An 18,115-nucleotide genomic window follows, 5' to 3' on the forward strand; every position below is an offset into this window, starting at 1 on the left:
ATATTCTCTCCATGGGACAGGGTGAATACCAATTAGGTTAAACCAGCCCAAGGTTCCAGTTAAGAGTGTTAGCACAAGGCACCTCTTCTAGATGGGGTCTCCCAAGTGGAGACCCCTCAGGTGCCCGAATTGGGGAAGGGGAAGATCCAGGCCTATGGTAGCAAGGAGGGTTCTCCTGGAAGAGAGATTAACCTTGTTCTTCTTGACCCTAAAAAAAAAACAAAAGTAGGGGCACTTGGAGGAAGTTAGAAAGGTAGACTGTGGATCCACCTAAAGAAAAATCTTCCTAAAAATCCAAGTTTTCTAAAAGTGGATTGAAATGCCTTGTGAGGGAGTGGATTCCCTGTCACTAGAGGTCTTCAAGTGGAAGAAAGAGAGCCACTGGTTGTCAACATTGTAGAAGGGATTGTTGTTCAGATCCTCAGATTCTACTTGATAATTTTCAAGAATCTTTCCAGCTCTGAGCCTCTGTGATTCTGAGGTTTGGTGACTGGCTGCCTGGGTGGGGCAGGAGCTGGAGCAAATCCCTAAGTGAATCTCTTCCTTTCCTTCCTTCTTTTTTTTTTTTTAATTATCTATTTATTTTTAACATTCACTTAAAAAAATTTTTTTTAGTTTTGAATTCTCTCACTCTTCAGCCCCCACCCATGAGAAAACAATAAATATGATAACCAATTATATATGTGAAATCATGCAAAACATTTCCATATTAGCCATGTTGCAAAGAAAGAACGAAAGAAAAAAAAGTCAAGAAAAATAAAGTGAAAAAACTATGTTTCAATCTGCATTCAAACTCCATCCGTTCTTTCTCTCTGGAGGTAGACAGCATTTTTCATCACGAGTCCTTCGGAATTGTCCTGGATCGTTGTATTGATCAGAATAGTTAAGTTACTTTCCTCCCTTTTTTTCAATAAACATTTATCAGTCAACAAACATTTATTAAGCGCCTACTATGTTCCAGGCACTGTGCTAGGCGCTTTCATCTCAGAACTCCGAGTTCTAGAGCGTCAGACACACTAGCAGGCAGAGGAATCGGGGGGGTGGAAGGCGGAACCTGAGGATGTAGGAACCCCTCTCTCACCGCCCCCGGGTGGGAAGGGAGTATTTTCCCCTTGCACCCGCGTCCCCATCCCGGGAGGAAGCGGCCGCACTTCCGGCGCGCGGCGGTAGCGGCCACCTAGGAGAAGCCTTCAGTCGCGGCTGGGAAACGATCCCTCGGGGCGTCTCGGCCACCGGTCCTCAGTCCGCCGGGGCCGCCGCGGCCCGAGCTCGGGTCAAGGGGAGTCCCCGATGGATCCGGACCTGGCCCGGAGCCTCTTCTTCGAGGGCGCCACGGTGGTGGCCCTGGACGTGCCCGAGGGCACCGAGTTCGGCATCGACTGCAGCTCGTGGCGGGTGGGCCCGCGCTTCCGCGGCGTCAAGATGATCCCTCCGGGCGTCCACTTGGTGCACTACAGCGCGGCGGGCCGCAGCCCCGCCAGCACCCGCGAGACAGGCCCGCGCACGGGCTTCTTCGTGACCCTGCGGCCGCGGGGGCTGCGCCTGCTCCGCTGGGACGCGGCCCGCGAGGAACTGGACCTGAGCCCGCCGCCCGAGGAGCAGCTGGAGGCCGTGCGGGCCAACCTGCAGGAGCTGGATCGCTTCCTGGGGCCCTACCCCTACGACCTGCTGAGGAAGTGGGTCTCCCTGAGCAGCTGCCTGAGCGAGGAGGCCGTGCAGCGGCTGCAGCCCGAGAGCGGGCAGATCTGCGCCTTCTCCGAGGTGCTGCCCGTGCTGCCCCTGACCTACACCAAGGACCGCGCCGAGCGCGGCCCGCCGGCCTGCGCCGCCGAGTGCAAGAGCTACCAGGAGGGCCTGGCCCGCCTGCCCCAGATGAAGCAGAAAGCCGGCACCGAGATCCGTTTCACCGAGTTGCCCAAGCAGACCTACCCCGACGGCGCCAGCCCGGCAGAGATTACCAAGCATAGCATGGACCTGAGCTACGCCCTAGAGACTGTGATTAACAGTCAGTACTCCACCAACCCCCAGGATGTCCTGGGTAGGTATGACTGATTCCCCTTTGCCCCGAAGGTAAGAGGGACGGCCCAAAGTCAAGGTGGTGTCGTGAGAAGAGCACGGAATTTGGAGTCTTTAGACTTAAGAGCCCAGGCTTTACCATTCACTGGTCTTGGACCAGTCGTTTCACCATCCTGGCCTCTTATAAAATGAAGCATAATTTTTAAGGTCCTCCTTGAGCCCTACTAGTTTATTCGAAGTGGTTTTGTGAAATCCTAACATTTTTGTAACTCCTTAAGGAATTGTATGTGGTCAGACCTAGGACAGACAGAGCTAAAACAGATCTAGTCCATCTTCTCCTCTATGTTGCAGATGGCTAGATATTAAGACCCAGAGAGAAGGTACTTGCCTAAAGTGATATTTGAGCTCAGTCTCCTGTCTCCTAGTCTAGAGCTTGTCTAACTTTTCAACTTTCCTCTTCAACACTTAACAAATATTAAGCATACAAAAGTACAGAAGAAAGTAGGAAATGAAAAGATAAGTAAAACACAACCTCTTCTCATAAAGAGCTCAATATAGTACTACAGTTAAAAGTATACAGATAAATATAATACAAATGGAATACAAAGGAGTACAAAGAACTCTAAGACCAGGTTTCTAAATGAAGGGGTTGGAGTATGTGACCTAGAAGGTCCCTTAGAACTCTACGTGCCATGCCACTGGCCAAAGAGCTTAGGGAAGAGTTCACAGAGGAATTAGAATTTGAGCTGGGCCTAGAATGACCATAGGATGTCCAGAGATGGGAGATAAAATGAACGGACCTTCCTCTTGAGCTATTGACTCCTTTTACAGTTTTGTTCCCTTAACTTGCTTGGAAGAGGCAGAAAGACTCAGAGTCTTGCCACAGGATGTGTGGGGCTCTCATGAGTGCTAGTCTAGTTGCATGGCCAGTGAACCAAGGACTAGTTCTCAGGTTTATGGAGTTTATTCATGGGGAATCTTGCACATGTAAAGTTGATGAGTGTACAGCAGGATTTTTCGGCTACGTAAAGCTTTACAAAGTACTTCTCAAGCTGTAATAAATTTTTACAGCCCTCCTGTGAAGCTGATATAGCATTGCCAGTCACCAACAGAACAACCAAGGGACACTCAAGTTCAGTTGCTAAACACCACAGTTTAACAGTGGGTCTCCGCTACTGTTTGTTTATTACAAAGGTGGCTAGTGGGGTTGTGGCATTTAACACATCTGCGCATCCTGATGGTTCATCATCATTTCCCTCATTGGCCTCCTGTTGCTGTCTTTGAGGAATAGTTTATTCCATTGCTCTGTATCCCCTAGCACATCCTATAACTTTCTTTCATTCCCCTGTGACTTTCCTGCAGTTCCTGAAATGCTTTCCTGTGTCTTCAACATCTGTCCAGTCCCAGTGTAATTATAGCATTATATAAAGCACTGGATTGTGGGTCAGGATGCTTGAGCACTGGTGTCAGTTCTGCCACCTGCTCACTATGTGATCTCAGGCAAATCTACTCTGGGTATTAGTGCCCCCATCTGTGAGTAAGGGTGTGAAATTAGATGATTTCTAATATACCATTCAACTCCAAAAATTCTGTGTATACATGCATTGCCCCTAAGAATTGTGAGAAGTTAGAAATTAAGTTGGGATAATTTCCCTTTAGAGCCCTGCACTTCAGGCTCCACTTCTTAGAATTGTTAAGTTGGGGCTGAGCTGCGGTGTTCAGGAGCATTGCCTTCTGCTCAGCTCCTGCTTGCCACAGTCAAGTTGCTCATGTTTCATTTCTCCCCTTGCCCCACAGTATTTTTTCTCCCCCAGTTGCTTCTTTTGAAGGAAGAGAATTTATGAAGGTCCTTCCAAATCTATAGCAAGGGTCAGTGGTAATTAAAAAGTATAATGTCCCTAAGCACATGCAAATGGACCAGCAGGTCTCTAGGAGATATAAGAAGGGAACAGAAATAGTCAAGTCAGGATTTTTTATGGAGTACCAGGACAAACCTGCTCAGTTGCAGCAGGTAGGCAACAAGTATTTGTTAAGTGCTAATAAGGTGTCAGACACTGTGCTAAGAGTTGGGGATACAAATTCAAGCACTTACCTTCAAGGAGCTTACGTTCTAATGAGGGAGGACAACACATAAAAGAGAGCTGAAAATGGAGCAGAGGGGGACAAGAGGGATGGTGGCAGTCCGGAGAGTCTGAAGCACAACTTGATCAGCCCAAAATGGAGACTCTAGAAGGAGCTCACCACTGAGAGAAGGGGGTGAGCGTGACAAAAGGGATGTTGCCTCTGGAAGGCTTCCTGACCCTTATAGGGAGAGAAACATGGTTAGTAGCTGTTTGAAGCATTTTGTGTAGAGACCAATGCTGTTGGTATTGGTATACTTGTAATACTTATATAAATATAAATACTTATATAAATTTTTCTTTTGAAGTCAGAGCTGAAACTAGGGAGTAAGAAAATAAGTACAGTAGACAGCTGCTGAAGTTGCAGACAGGGACAACTTACTTTTTCTAAATGCACATAGAGTTAAACTATGTACTGATATCATTTGTTTTTATGTCACCTTCATTTCCAAATGTATACCTCCTTCCTCTCCTGCTTGGTGAGCCATTCCTTGTAACAAAGAATAAATAGGAAAGGCAAAAAATCAGTTCAGCAAAACCAGCACATTAACTGAATCTGACAGTATATGCAGCGTTGCACACCCAGAGTCTCCAATCTCTCCCAAGAAAGAAGGAAGGTATATTTTTTTCTTCTCAGGGGCCGAGTTTGGTGATTATAATTACATAGTACAGAGGTGGTTTTTTGGTTTCTATTATTTCCACTTCCATTATTGTAGGCATCGTGTATATGTTGTTTTCTCAGTTCTGCTTGTTGTACTTTGCGTAAACACACATTTTTAATGTCAGAAGATTCAACTCTTTTTGGCATGTAAACATTTAGTGCTAAGTCACTCTGTATGTTCTGTGAAAGGCTCAAAGCACACGTCACACAGGGTGAGACCTTTAAACTTCCCCTTGTGAACACAGAATACTAGCTGGAAAGGCCCTTACACACTACCTAGCTCAGTCCCTTCCTTTTACAGATAAGAAGAATGACTCTTGTGGCAAATAAATGGCACAACCAAGACTTGAACTGAGATCTTCTAACCTTCAGTCTAGTGATTTTTTGACTATGCAGTGCTGTCTTCCGTAGTACTTATTTGCCTAGTATTCACTTCTTCCATCTCTCCCAAGTTCTCCCACCTAGGGGACCTAAAAATTGATAGTTGTAGTCAGTCAGGGTCATCTCTTCAGTGTAAATGATACTTTAGGGGACTAGTGAAAAACTGGGATGAGGCTGTAAGGACTGTGGGCATTGCTTTCCTGGCTCTGATTGAAGGGGCTATCAGGAACTACTTTTGAGAGTAAGTGGGGTGTCCTCTGCTATGACTAATCTTATCTCTTTCTCAGTATCGAAGGCTACTATTGGTCTTAGTGAGGGAAAACAAAGTAGAGTTGTGCAAGTGGAGGTCAGAAGACCGAGGTTGCACAAGTTACTTTGCCTCTCCAGTCCTTGGCTTCCTACTCCATGAAACAAGACGAGTGGACTAAGCTTCTTTCCACCTCTGGCACTGTGTGATTTTATATCTTGAATAATTTCACTATTATTATCTTACATTAGGTATTAGCTATCAAACTTTCTCCTGAGATTTCTGTTTCCTTTCTCTGGGATTCATCAGCTGAGCTGCAGTTTGCCTTCATCTGCTTCCTGATTGGGCATGTGTATGATGCATTTGAACATTGGAAGCAGCTGCTGAACCTCCTGTGCAGGGCAGAAGAAGCCATTGGGAAGTACAGCGCCCTCTACAGCCGCCTCATTTCCATCTTGTACCATCAGCTGGCTGAGATCCCTGCTGACTTCTTTGTGGACATCATCTCTCAAGACAACTTCTTAACCAGCACCTTGCAGGTAAGCTATCCTTCCAGGTGGGCCAGCAGGTATTATAGAATGAATGCTTAAAAGACAGCTTTCTCTGGTTAGGTGAGAAAAGAAAGGGACTTTTTAAAATAAAGTCTTCAAAACTAGCTATTAGAACAGTGATTTGAATTTGTGATTTGAATAGGTACTTTCTATTTCCAGGCATTCTTCTAGGGACAAAAAAGTTTTTTTATTTCTATTTCTCAAGGACTGGGATAGTTTCCCAAACCTCAGAAACACCCCCACCACCCACCATGTTTGAGGTATTTGGCCTGAAACAGTAATTTTGCTTTAGCCTTATTCTTCAGGCTTGAGTTTTGAAGATTATTCCCAGGGAAATGTCTGTAGCTCCCTAAATTTCATTTGAACATTAAAGTAACTTTGATTTCCTTTTCAAACAAAATGCCAGCTTCTGCTGTGGTTCTCATCTAGAAAAAAAAAGGAAACTTCCTTTTAACTTAGCAATTAAATTTTCATTATGAACTGTAATTAGGAGAGATGCTTCAAACGATGTATAGTTTTCATCTTGTGCAGCTCTTTCCCTTTTCAAACAGATCAGTCTCCTTAGTGTACTTGTGACCATTATGTGGTTCAGTTATTTCCTCAGGCCTAGAAGCGGCACAGACCTGCAAACTCTTGGTTTCCATTATCTTTTCCCCAGTGAGCTACTTCTTCCTGTGTATAAAGGTGCTTTAGAAATCCCCCAGTGCCTAACACAATCTGTGTTTGGTTGGTGCTTAGTTAATGTTTGTTGAAAAATGCTATTCCACTCATAGTGCTTCTGCTTTATCCTCTATAACACCTGGCATGTTTTTGAGCACCTGGTAAGATCAATAAATGTGTATTAATTGGTGATTGTGACAGCCTTCTCTAGCTGTACTTAACCCTCTCACTATTGTGAATAGAGCCTGTTTTATCCCCAGGGAAGGTGTAGGATGATGGCATTACCTGACTTCTGCAGGACATCTCAGTATTTTATACCATAACTAGAAAGTGGAAATGAGTCATGTTCATTCATGAACTGAACCTGGTGTAACCAGTTTGAGGAGCTTTTAGAATGATCATAACATTGCCCTTCAACAGATATGTATTGAATCCTACTATGTGCAAAGATCTTCCTCACACAGTCTGTATTTCAGCCAAATAGCTTAGTAACTGTTGTTCCCCATGCGTGATATTCCATCTCCTGCCTCCATCCTTCCCTCCCCCTTCCTCATATATTTAGAATGCTTTCCATACTCATTTCCATCTCTTGGAGGCTTGACTTTAGTGCCAACTTCTTTATGAAGCCTTTCCTGATTCCCACAGTTGTTACTCCCTTCCCCCATCCCTTTATATTTATTTCATACCTATCCTTTATTTCTCTATGAACGTGTTGTATCTCACAAGTTAAATGTGAACTCCTTGAGGGAAAGAACTGCCTCACTTTTATATTGTATCCCCAGTGTCTTGAATAGTGCTTGGCATGTAGTAGGTGCTTAATAAAGACTTGACTGCTTACTAGATAGAAATATAGGTAACATGTACTCCCTGCCTTCAAGTTGCTCATAATCTGGTAGGGAAAAAATAAGACATAAATGACTAGGATAATAAGAAGAATATAGAGGTGCATGAGAGGTAGAAAGTGCTGAGTGTTTGGGTACGGGATAGATAAAGGAAGCTATGTGGTAGAGCTTACATTTAAGCTGAGCCTGGAAGGATGGCTAGGATTTCGGCTATCAGAAATTAAAATAGGAAATGGAAAAGGGATATTCTGGGTGTAGGGAATGGTCTGTGTGAAGGTACAGAGGCAGAAGAGTTCAGGATATGTTTGGGGAACATTTGAGTAGGTCTGTTTGGCTAGAAAACAAGTGTTAAAATGAGCCTGAAAAGGTAGATCAGAGCCAGTTTGTACAGGACCTTGAGTTCTTGGCCAAGAATTTGGACTTTATTTGCTAGGCAATGGGGAGTTGTTGAAAGACCTTGAGCAGGGAAATAAAATGACCAAAGATGAGCATTAGGAAGGTTACTGTGGCAGCGTGTGCAAGGGTGACTGGAGAGGGAGGGACTGGAGGAGGGCTAAGTAGTTAAGAGGCTAAGCCAGAAAGAACCATGGAGATCCTTATAATTGCTTCTCGAGTAAATATCACTTAAACAAGGGAGGAAAAGTCCTCAAGAAGAAAAAGAAAATGCAGCTATATGGGGAAAAAGATTCCTTTTAAAGTTGCTGGCCCCCGTGAGGAGGCCTCTTTGAACTTGGAACAAGCATCCTTATAGATGCCAGAGCGCATATACATACATATGTGTACACACACACATACATACATACATATATACATACATACATATGGTTTTTACTTCAGTCTCCTTGAGACCTCTCCATCCCCTGAATACAATAAGAAGAAAACATTATAGAGTTAGTTTAACCATACTAAAGCCAGCCTGTCATTGGCTCTCTAGGGCATTGTCAGCACAACAGACAGCTGAGTTCTAATTGCAGGATCTTTTTTGCCAGCAATGATTTATGAAGCAGAAAGAGCCCAGCTGGATTTCTAGATTCCCAGGTGGGGTTTAGAAAGCTGATGGTTGGAAAAATTTCTTCCTTTGACTTTTAACTGAGGAAACTTGGTATATTTATTTGGAAAACAATAAATGACTCCCTCCTTCTCCCTTTTTTCATTTTTTAGTGTTTGTAGAAAAATTATTTTTTTAAATGAAAAATGACATATATTAATATAGTCTTAGAAAAAAGCATAATATTTCCTGGCCTTATGATTCAGTGGTTCTAACATGGGGTCTTGCATATGGTTTGTCGTTATTCAGTCATATCAGTTGTGCCTGGCTCTTCATGACCCCATGGTTTTCTTGGCAAAGATACTGTTTACTTCTCCAGCTCATTTTACAGATGAAGAAACTGAGGTAAACAGAGTTAAGTGACTTGCCCAGGGTCACACAGCTAATACGTGTCTGAGGCTCCATTTGAATTCAGGTCTTCCTGACTCCGGGCCTAGAACTCTATCCACTGAACCTCCTTACCTGCCCTTTGAATACAGTGGGTACTCTTTAAAAATTTGTCGAAATGAACAAATGTTTGTTTACACTTGGTGGCTGTTTGGATGGGAAGGAAATAATTTAAAGAGAAACTTCTGTTGTATTGATGTGAAAACAACAACAAAACAGTGATCTTTGTATGATGTTATAGATGGAATTCTACCTTGGTCATCTGGAGCCTAAGTTCAGGACCAGGTTTTATCACTAACTTGCCAGTGTGACCTTAGAACCGTCATTTAACACAAGCCTGTTACCTCATCCTCATAAATTGACAGGTTTGGGCTAGATCTATCAACTTCGGTCATTCTGCCAACTTTGTCAATAGCTTTAATGTCCTTCATTCTCTCTACTCTATCCCATCATCAGGAACCTAAATAATGTTGCTGTTGTTGATCTCTCTGAATGCAGAGGTCTTTAACCTCTTCTGTCCCACTTCAGCCATATCCCAGTGTGGTCAGATTTTAGACATCACTGTCTCTTGAAATTGTACCATCTCCAGTTGAGCATTTTTAGAGAAAGTAGAGGAGAATCTACACATTTTATCCACTCTGTACTGTTGATACTTAACCTTACTCTGGGTCCTTTACTCTTCTGGCTCATTTAACTCCCATCCCATCTATTTCCCTTCCCCTGCTATTAAACTGACTGCTAACTTCCTCACTAACCACTTTTCTCTCATATTCTGGTGGTCATGATAGTGCTGACTCTTCCTTTCCTCTGCATAGTTTCTCCTCCCTCTACAACACTACTCTTCCTTAGTTCTCATCCTATCTAGATGATTGCTTCCTTGTAGGATTACCATTCACGTCTGGATCCCTGACTGTGGGTGTTTCCTAAGGATCTGTTCAGGGCTTCTCTCTCTCTTTCTCTCTCTTTTTCTGTGTGTGTATATGCACGCGCGTATGTTTTCTCCATTGGTGAACTGATCAGTTTCCATGAGTCTGATTATTTTTTTTCTTCAGATGTCTTCCAAAAATCTATATATCCAAACCTAATGTCTCTTCTGAGCTCTTAATTCTCCATCTCTACCTGTTTTCTAGACATCTCTGCTTAGAAGTCTTGTAGGCATTTCCAACTCAACATCCTGAAATGCAATCCCGCTTCCAAACTTCCTTGTTTCTGTTGAGGGCACTCACTATCTTTCTGGTTGATCAGCTGCATAACCTGGGAGTCGTTCTTGATTTTTAACCTTTCCCTCACCCCGTATTGTCACGTGCCAAATCTTGTCCCTCCTACTTCCCCAACTTCTCTTATGTCCATCTCTTCTACATTCACATGACCACTCCCAAGCCCTCATCACCTCACGCCCACATTGTCACAATGGCCTTCTCGCTGGCCTCTTTGCTTTCAGGCTCTTCTTCCATACTCCACTTAACTGCCAAAATAGTTTCCCTAAAGCACGGGTCTCATCCTCTGATTTGCCTCCTCAAGCATCTTTATTTTGCTCTCTATTGCCTTTAAGATAAATAAGACTTCTCAGACATCCTAGCTTTCACCTACTTTTCCAGACTTAGTTCACATGATTCTCCTTTATGCACTCAGCATTCTATCCAGAATGATTTACTTGCTGTTCCCTTCCCAGCAGTTCTATACCTTTTTATAGAGGCCATCCACATCTTATACACGCCTGACCACAACTCTGTTCTGTTCAACATTTGTATCAATGACTTTGATGAAAGCACAGAAAGTATGTTTATCAAATTTATGAATGACCTGAAGTAGGGGAATAACTGATAACATGGATGGTAAAATTGAAATCCAGAAAGGTCTACACTTAACAAATTGCTTGCTGAACTGAATCCGGAACAATGCACTTAATCTAAAGAGAAGAAACTTAGTAGAGACAATGAAAAGGTCTCCATTAGAGTTTAAAAATCAGCTACATAGCATTAATAACAATCTATGTGTTATCACACAATTCTCATCAGATGCCAACAACAGCCTTGAGAGGTTATATTACACCTCACGGTACTTTACTTAAAGGTCAGGAAACTGGGCCTCACAGAGGTTCAGTGACATTCCTGTGGTCACAAAGCTAGCCCGTGTCAGAAAGCAAGGTTAAACTCAGTTTTCACCTACCTTTCCACCATGTCACGCTGCCTCACACAGGATGAGAAGAGACTACCTAGTCAAGTCTCCATGTTTAAAAGACCTTAGGGACATCAACCCCATCTATATTTGTCAAAACTATAGCTTACCATTCTTCCTTAAAATTTTTTTGTAGTATGACTTTTTTGTATTTAGATTGTTTATCCCTTTGGAATTCATTGTCATATGCTGGTCCAAACCTACATTCTACCAAATTGCTTTCCTCTTTTCCCAGTAGTTCTTGTTGAATAAATGGGTTTTCCCACAAAAAAGAAAAAAAACCCCAAAACAAAAGATCTTAGGGCTTTAGTAAACTTAGTATGAGTTAAGTGTGACATGACAGCCGAAAAAGCTAATGCCACCTTAGGTGGCACCTATGGTAGTATCCAGAAGAATTTCAAACTTCTTGTACTCTTCCCTGGTCATATTATATTTGGAGTATTCTCTTCCGGGCACCTTGTTTTAGGAAGAACATTGACAAGGTGGAACCTATCCAAAGGATGAGACCAGGGATGATAAAGGGACTTGAAAAGTGCCATCCAAGGAACAGCTTAAGTAGCTGATAATGTTTAACCTGGATAAAAGAAGACTTGGAGGGGGGAGGAGGATGAGAAGACAAGCAGCTAGGAGAGGAGAAAAATGTGATCTGTATCTTCAAGAATATGAAGTGATATCACAGGGAAGAGGACTTAAATTTGTCCTGCTTAGACTCATAGGGCAGAACTAGTAACAATTGGTAGTAGTTGTAGAAAGTCAGGTTTTATTCAACTGCAAGGGAGGAATTTCTTAACATTTGACACTGGCCAACAGTGGAATGAACTGCCTCCTGAGAGTATGAGTGCCATGTCACTGGAGGTTTTCCAGCGGAGAGTGACCTATTCAGCAAGTATTTATTAATTGCCTATTACGTTCAAGGCATTGTGCTAGGTATTAGGGATACAAGACAAAAAAGGGATGAGCCCCAGCCCTCTAGACAGTTATATTCTTATGGATAACCACTGGAGGATGTTGTAGAAGAAGTTCCTGCTTAGGTGAGGGTTAGACTAGGTGACCTCTGTAGACCCAACTCCAAATTCAGTAATTCATTCAGTTTTCAGACATAGTTACAAAATTAATCTGAGGAAAATTCAGAATAAATTGTTGTTTTAAATATGCGCATCTTTATCTGAATAGTAGAAAAAATGCTAAGAGCCTCCCAGGGTTATATTATATCATAAGAATATACTAAAACATTATTATTAAAATGAGTCTTCATGATTCAGGATTAAAATCAGAATTTAAATTGAATTCAAATACATTCTTATCAAATTTAATCTTGTCTGGCAGTTGTCACCTCCTGGCATGCTTGACTCACATTTAATGCCCTGGATCCAGCATCTGCATGCAACTTCATTGTACAATTTAGGTAGGAGCTCTTGATAATCCAAGCCTGGTTATCTAGCAGTTGGGAGAATAAAGCTTAGTCAAAAGTTCCAGTCTGCTAAATAATTACTTTTTATTGCCTTAGTCACTTGGCTTTCCTATTGCTCAGTCAAGCAGCAAGCATTTATTAAGGGCCTACTGTGTGCAAGTACTGTGATAGGTGCTAGGGATATAAGACAAATATGAAAAAATTCCTACCCTGAAGGAGCTTACATTCTGTCAGACAAGACTCTGTGTGTGTGTGTGTGTGTGTGTGTGTGTGTGTGTGTGTGTGTGTGTGTGTGAAAAGTCATTGGTGGGGGCACCAGTGGTTGGGTGTGGGGGTATGGGGATCAGGAAAGGCCTCTTGGAGGAGGCAGCATTTGGATTGAGCTTTGAAGGAATCTAAAGATTCCAAATGAAAGTGTAGTAGTTTAAGCCCAACTTGTCATGAAAGTTGTAGTAAACGAATCTTTCTCTTCAAACAGCAGGAATGATAACCTGGCAAAATCGTTTTTAACACTCTACGCCCCTGTTATGCTTGTGTCTAAATAACCAGACAATTGGACTTAAGATTTGTATTGGGTACGATAATGACAAAAGATTGGAATAGTCATTATCAGAGGGGTTGTAGAAAGATGACTGCCCTAATGCGAGAGTCCAGCCATTTTTGGAAAGCAACTTGAAATTACAGAAAGAAAGTGACTAAAATGTCCACACCCTTGGAATCAAAGATCCCACTGACAGGCATATGCTCCAAGGAGGTCAGTAACAACCACCATATACACCAAACTCTGTATAGTAGCAAAGAACTGGAAATAACGTAGATGTCTATCACTTGGGAAATAACAGACTGTGGCACATGAATGTAATAGAATGTTACTGTGCTTTAAGAAGCAGTGAATACGATTAATGCAGAGAGGCATGGAAAGATTTCTACGAATTGATATGAAGGGAAGTAAGCAGAACCGGGGAAAACAGTATGTCCAGTGACTACAACGATGTAAATTGAAAGAGCAGCAACAACAAAGCTTGGCCCCAAAGAAGAAATGGGAAAAGCCACTTTCCTCGCCCCTTATTTGCAAAATTGGGGGACTATGAGTGTGGAGATTTGTTTGGAACAGTGGCCAAAGAGAATATTTTGGTACAGTAGAGAGTACTGGGCTCGGACTAGGAATGTCTGAGTTCCAGTCCTATCTCTGACTCAAGCTTTGTAAACAGGTGTGCAAATCATTTAACCTGTTAGATTCAGGCAACTGTCTTAAGGCTAGAAATTATGCTTTGGTCTGATAGTGGAGGAAGTTCCTTTATAGAAGAAATCAAGTTCTGATAAGGAGCAGCCACTGTGTTCTCCTTCTAGGCCCCTCCTTCTTCTTTGTTCACATCCTAAATATGCCAAACCTTTATAACAAATCAAATTATACAGAGTATATATTTATGTTTCTAAGCTAAGAAAGTGATTTTATATCTGCAAAAGATATTTGAAAATGTTGCGCATATTTATATTTCCCAATTTCTATTGCCAGAAAAAAAATTTTCAACATGTTATCTTCAGAATTTACAAAAAACTTATAGAAGTTTTATATTTTTTCTTTAGTAGCTTAAGTGAAACTCACTAGTTTCAGTTCTGTCTCTTAACTGGTTGTGTGGCCTTGGATAAGTTGCCTAATCAACTACTCTGAGCTTCAGTTTCCTCATCTGTTAAGTGAATATGCTAATTTCTTTCTTGCTGGGCCTGAAGGATTTGTCATGAGGATCAAATGAGAAGGGGGAAGACGAAATGATTTTTAAATATCTGGGATTATTGGCATTAGAACAGAAGGATGTGTTGGCTTGTGTTTTCTCCCAGCCTCTAGTTAATGTTGCCTGGGGAGCCAGTTTGTTCCATCCCCTTGTTTCTAGTTGCTACCAGATTCAGGCTGATGATTATACTTGTACGGTAGTTCAAGGCCCCTCACCCCACCCCTTCCCAGGCTGCATTTTGCCTACCCCTGCTGTCCTCAGAGCTATTAGTGTCTCAGCCTCTCTAGCATTGCCAATGAATGTTCATTTGCTGCACATGACCAGGAAACTGGAGAGAGCTAGTGTCACACTGGGGGCTCAGAAGGGACCTGAGGTGAGCTGGAAGTGGATGAGGCCCCTGTAAACTGAGCTGCTTGTAAAAGGAGACTCTTGAGTGTTGCACTCAATTCCATTAGATGCCTTCAGATTAGCAGCTCACTCTCCCTACTGCCTTCCAGCTCTAGGAACCACACTCCCACCTCTAATTCATTATCGATCTGGCATTTGTTTTGGCTGCTCTTTATGCTCTCGCCTTTAGTTTTCCATGATTCTCCCCCTCTGTCTGTAACCTTTGACCTAGCTTCTTCAGAATGAAATCATTCACTGCAAAGACCAATAACCCTTCACTTTGGTTCTGTTGCTATGCCTGGTGGTGCAGGAGAAAGGGACTCAGGAATGGGATATAAAGAGGATTTGTTGACTAGGGTTGGAGGAAGGGAGATGTTTGTTCAGGCCTACACGACTTTACCTGGTACCTAAGGCAGTTGATGGAAAGAGGGGGAAGGGGGCTAGGAAAGATCATAATATATTTTTTCCTCATCCCCTAAAACAAACCAAAAAACTATACAAGTTGAAATAAAGTGGAAAGACTCTACCTGCATTGATAATTGGGAAAGGAAGTTTATAATTTTCCAGTTGGAAGGGACCTTCGAGTTTATCTATTTCAAGCTTTACCCCTAAAGCATGAATCCCCTCTGTAACATCCCCAAGTGGCATATTTCCACCTCTGCTTGAATCCTCAATCACCCTCATGGGGCAGTTGTTCCACTGTTAGGGAATTCTTCCTTATATTGATCCAAAATCTTGCCTCCCTATACCTGCACCACTGATTGTGCTTGATGTGTGTGTGTGGCCTTCAGGCTTTTGCCACCTGCTTCTCCTCCAAAGACATTGCCCTTATACTGGCAAGGTTCTGATCTATAAGTTGGATGTGCCACTACAAAGCACGTAGGTGAGACCTTCTCACCTTAGTGTGGGGTGGCTCTACCTTGGATATTTATTTGCTTTCCAAATTATGTTCCTCTTTCTCCTTCTCCTCCTCTTTCTCTTCTGTCTTGTTGGATAGAACACAGCAGGTGCCCTGGACAACAGCCAGTAGCATGTGATCCACCAGTTATAGGAAGAGATCAGCCCAGCAAGGAAATTTCCACATCCCCATTTCTGCTTGATCTCATTTCTAAGGAATGACTTTTTTTTCTTTTTTTCCCTTCAGGTTTTCTTTTCCTACATTTGCAGCGCCACTGTTGATGAGACACTGAGGCGGAAGGCAGAGAAGTTCAAGGCCCATCTGACTAAGAAATTCAAATGGGACTTTGAGGCAGAGCCAGATGACTGTGCCCCAGTGGTGGTGGAGCTTCCAGAAGGTGTTAACTTGGAAGTGACAGGCTAACTAACTCTGAGACCATGAGCAAATGATTCTCTTCTTCCCAAGAGGCCAATCATCTTGAATTTGAAGCTCCTTTCTGCCACGTGTCCTTTTGAACTGTGAGGGCAGCCAGAGTTCCGTTGTCTCTGGTCCCATTTCAGGTGTTTGGAATAGGGTGTCCATGTCTAATAACCTGGGTCTCCCTGGGCCTTTAGTTTGGGTCCTTCCCACTTCCTTCCAAAGCTTGGTATTTTACTGGCCTGATTGAATTTCACCAAAACTAACTCTTCTGTAAGATCTTCAAAGAAGCTACCTGAGTGACAACTTAATTCCTTCTAAAGGAACAGAGAAATTGAACTGGGAGGGAGAGCCACCGAGTTTTCCTTGGGAAAAGTTTGCCTTGGGATAGGTTGGTTTTTTTTTTTCTCAGAAACTACAAACTCTCCCTTTGTTAGTATTTGATATTATTATTTTCCCTAGATGTCCTTCAAAGCTGGGGAGTAGTAGTGACAGGTGAGGAGATTACTGTGCCTGCTAAATTTTAATATTGTTGTTTGATGTTCAGAAACAAGATGTCTCTGAAGGAAACCCAGATGTATGTGAGGTATGGAAGACAATTCAGCAGAGTCTGAGGACTAGAGTAGTTTTCACCGTCTACTTAAATTGCATTCCACTGGATCCATACCTAGAGGGTGGGCCTGGAACAGCCACTTGCATTGCCTGATACAGTCCCTAGACATACCCTTTTCTGATCCTTCTGGAATAGGAACCCCAGCCGTGTGAACTGACGAGCTTCTCTGGAACTTCCTGGTGAAGGAAGACTTCCCATGATGGCTTTTGGTGTTGCTGTAATTCAACAGCAAGAAGAAAGAAAAGCTCCTCCTCCCCCCTCCAACAGTTGTTTCCATACGTTATGGAAGCTTTGTGGCCCATGTTGGGACCTCCGAATAGTTTATAATTTTACCTGACTTCCCTAGGCCTTAGTGCCATTTCTCCTGGCCTCTTCCTCCCCGTTTCTTCCCTGTAACTGTCAGGTCTTTCTTATTTAATTGAAGCATCCATATAGAGTGGAGCTCAAAGGTTGTGCCAATAACCTGTAGGCAGTATGTTGTACTTAAAGGGACACTGCCCCGAACTGCTCACCTTGTCATGTTGTACAACAGAACAAGCCCCCGCTGCCACTTTCTTTAACGCGTATTCAGGTGCTTCAGCTTTTGAATGAGAATCCTGACTGGGTAGGATTTTTAGTTCCACTTGTTTCCTTGGAGATTGCTTTATAAGGTTGGATGTATTAAATCTTTTCCTTAAGAATAAAATTGTTGTATGTGAATCTCTACATAGGTAATGTCATCGCTCCAGACTAGCACATTGTTGGGTTTGTCATTTCCATTTTTCAGCACTTAAAGGGAGTCCCTTACCCCTAGCTAATTCCTGGCCCCACTCAGCCCTAAGGAGCAGGGTGGCAGCCAAAATTTCCTTTCCTTCACTTTACCAGTGGGAAAACTGAGATGGGAAAACTGAGACAGAGAACAGATAAATGACTTGAAGTTTTTAAAACTGCCTGTAACCTTAGAGATCATCTATTCTAATTTCATTTTATGGATGGCAAAGAGCACATGAATCAGGAGCTAAGTTAGAAATACATCCAATAGAACTATATTCCCTGCCTGCATTTCTACATGATATTTTAACTTACAGGCATTTAATTTTCCCTTAGTATTGAGAAACCAGATTATTAAAGGAGTGAAGCTGGTGAGGAGAGAATGCCTTGAAAAGACAAATTCACAAACCTAACATCCTGAGGATGTATTTGTAAAGCTGGTTTGTTTATGTTTTTAGCACAATCAACAGGACCACTTTTCTGACCCACTCAGCTGCCTTGTGACAAATGATGACTGTACCCAAGCCTTATTCAAGTGAATTTCATAGCACTCAGCCTGCAGAATGGCTCCCCTGCAACTGATCTCCCCTACCTGTGAGCAATGACTTTCCCCACATCCTCCTGTTGTAAATATTATTTAATGTTCCTGTAGCTCAGCAGTCTGTTGTGTACTCTCTAGTCCACCAGATTTTGGTCAAACAGACTTTAGCCCCTGCTGCATGATGGGGAGGAAATGCCGAGTAGATGGCAGTAGATACACTGAGAACAAGTCAGGTCAGGTGGTGTAGGCTTCAAAGGGACGTTAGGATTGCCTG

General features: G+C 42.7%; 1 protein-coding gene across 1 annotated transcript; it reads left to right on the forward strand.

Annotated features, from left to right (window-relative positions):
- Positions 1-1,147: 1,147 nt before the first annotated feature.
- Positions 1,148-17,255, forward strand: AAR2 (AAR2 splicing factor). The gene is made up of 3 exons (XM_036752666.1): positions 1,148-2,038; positions 5,735-5,964; positions 15,767-17,255. Exons 1-3 carry the CDS (start codon positions 1,291-1,293, stop codon positions 15,941-15,943), a joined length of 1,155 nt encoding a protein of 384 aa, XP_036608561.1. The 5' UTR covers positions 1,148-1,290; the 3' UTR covers positions 15,944-17,255.
- The last annotated feature ends 860 nt before the right edge of the window (positions 17,256-18,115 follow it).

Source organism: Trichosurus vulpecula, chromosome 3, assembly GCF_011100635.1.
Source record: "Trichosurus vulpecula isolate mTriVul1 chromosome 3, mTriVul1.pri, whole genome shotgun sequence".
Classification (NCBI taxonomy): Eukaryota; Metazoa; Chordata; class Mammalia; order Diprotodontia; family Phalangeridae; genus Trichosurus; species Trichosurus vulpecula.